We start from the raw sequence: 1,912 nt of genomic DNA on the forward strand, positions 1-1,912 counted from the left end.
AACTTGGTAGACATTAAATTATTAAATGATGGAGTTGGTGAATCCGGGATTTGGTTCAAACTGAACCAAAAATGTTTGAGTTGACTGTCAAAGTCTTCAAGTCAAGGTTGTTGCGTGAGTGTAAAGCAGTAATTCTGATCGAGTCAGAGGTGCAGGTTGAAAGTGGGCTCAATCAGAGATGTGATATAAACCTCAATATATGGAGAAAGCGTGTATACTAGAATGCGCAAAAGATGCATTGCCAATGAGTTGTGTTCTTTATGGCGGAAATCACTAAATCAACGTTCGTCGAACCAGAAATCGTTACGCAGCGTCTTTCAGATGTATTTCCTCAAGGTGAATATGCCGTTTGTACCCTATTTTGTTTTGGCTCCATATAAACTGTTCTTTGAATTCTTCTATCGGTCGATCATTCTCTACTCTACTAATCTTGTCTAATAAGTCTTGCCTTGACAAAAGTAAAGTTTGGGATAAATTACACATATTCAGTTTGAAATTGTAAATAAATGTGGTTTGATTGAGAAATACCTCCAATTCTATACTAATGTTTTTTTCTTTCAGGGTCATCAGAAGAAATCTCTAAAAGGAAAAGGAAACTAAGAAATCAGTCACAAAAAGAGAAATTGGGTGAAAGAGTTGAGGAGATCCCCGTAATTCGTGAAAGAAGCTGCGAGTTGCAGAAACAATGGAGAAAGAGTGAGTACAGAGGAGTAAGGCAAAGACCAAAGGGTAAATGGGCGGCGGAAATAAGGGACCCAAAGAAGGGAGCGCGAGTATGGTTGGGAACATTCTTGAGGGAAGAAGATGCTGCCAGAGCATACGACGATGCTGCTTTCAAATTCAGGGGATCAAAGGCCAAACTCAACTTCCCACATACAGCTGAGCTTGCTCAACGTTGTAACCATAGTAATAATATCTCTCGTTCTCTCAACGCCTCTGATAAAAATGTCATTTTTGCTAAGACTGATCTATTTCAAGGCACAAACTCAATTCTAACGGATTCCCCATTCGATATACATTCTTCGCTATGCTTCTCTCAATTCCCTGATTTCTTTAACCCCAATTCAAAGCATGCATGTAATCGGACGATTGATCCGCAGATTGCTAAGGATTTTCTTCCCTGGGATGTTATTCAGACAGAATCTGCATTTCACCAGGAACAAGAAAACCGGTTGGGTGAATTGCCCACCCAAATCCAGCCTAGCTTAAACAGTGACCAATTTTCTGGGGCGCCTACTTCAAATCTAACAATGCGGAGTAGACAATCATATGAGCAAGAACAACAGGCGCTGCTTGGCCATCGTTTAGCTCAGTCAGTTGGGAGTTTTGGACAGCAAGAGTTGCAGAATTTGGGAGAAAGCGTTATTGATGAGGCATTATTGTCATATATGACTTTTGAAGATACTCAAAATACTAATTTCGAACAATACAATTCTCTAGTGAAATTAAATTAGAACTATTTCACTGTATTAGTGATTCTAGTATCTTTATATTGTTTTTCATTTAATCTTATATTCGTTCTTAATAAGATTGTCAAAATAACTATGGAGTAATAAGAGACGTTCTTTTATGTAAATTTAGAGAATGCTTTTCGGTTTGAATGTGTTACTATTTTTTTTACATGAATTTAGAGTTTATGATTAATTCATTTAATTTTATTTTTCATAATCTTATATTTATTATCCTTATATTATTTCTATGATCTTTATAATTTTATGTATTTTTCTTTATCTATAAATTAATTGAAGAAAATGAAATGAGATGATTAAATCCATTTTTGGCATGTCGTTGAATAGGCAAATTACAACCATTTAGAACTATGAAACAGTTCCACAACAGTCAACAATATTTTATTATATAAATTGAAACTATCAAACATCATGTGATATGCCAACCTTATCCCCTCTCATTA

General features: G+C 35.7%; 1 protein-coding gene across 1 annotated transcript; it reads left to right on the plus strand.

The window, feature by feature from the left end:
* Nucleotides 1-207: 207 nt before the first annotated feature.
* Nucleotides 208-1,589, plus strand: LOC149539106 (uncharacterized). The gene is made up of 2 exons (XM_089799102.1): nucleotides 208-336; nucleotides 562-1,589. Exons 1-2 carry the CDS (start codon nucleotides 261-263, stop codon nucleotides 1,452-1,454), a joined length of 969 nt encoding a protein of 322 aa, XP_089655228.1. The 5' UTR covers nucleotides 208-260; the 3' UTR covers nucleotides 1,455-1,589.
* Nucleotides 1,590-1,912: the final 323 nt, after the last annotated feature.

The sequence above is a fragment of the Cupressus sempervirens genome, chromosome 9 (assembly GCF_028749045.1).
Source record: "Cupressus sempervirens isolate cs-2001-9-10 chromosome 9, ASM2874904v1, whole genome shotgun sequence".
NCBI classification, from domain to species: domain Eukaryota; kingdom Viridiplantae; phylum Streptophyta; class Pinopsida; order Cupressales; family Cupressaceae; genus Cupressus; species Cupressus sempervirens.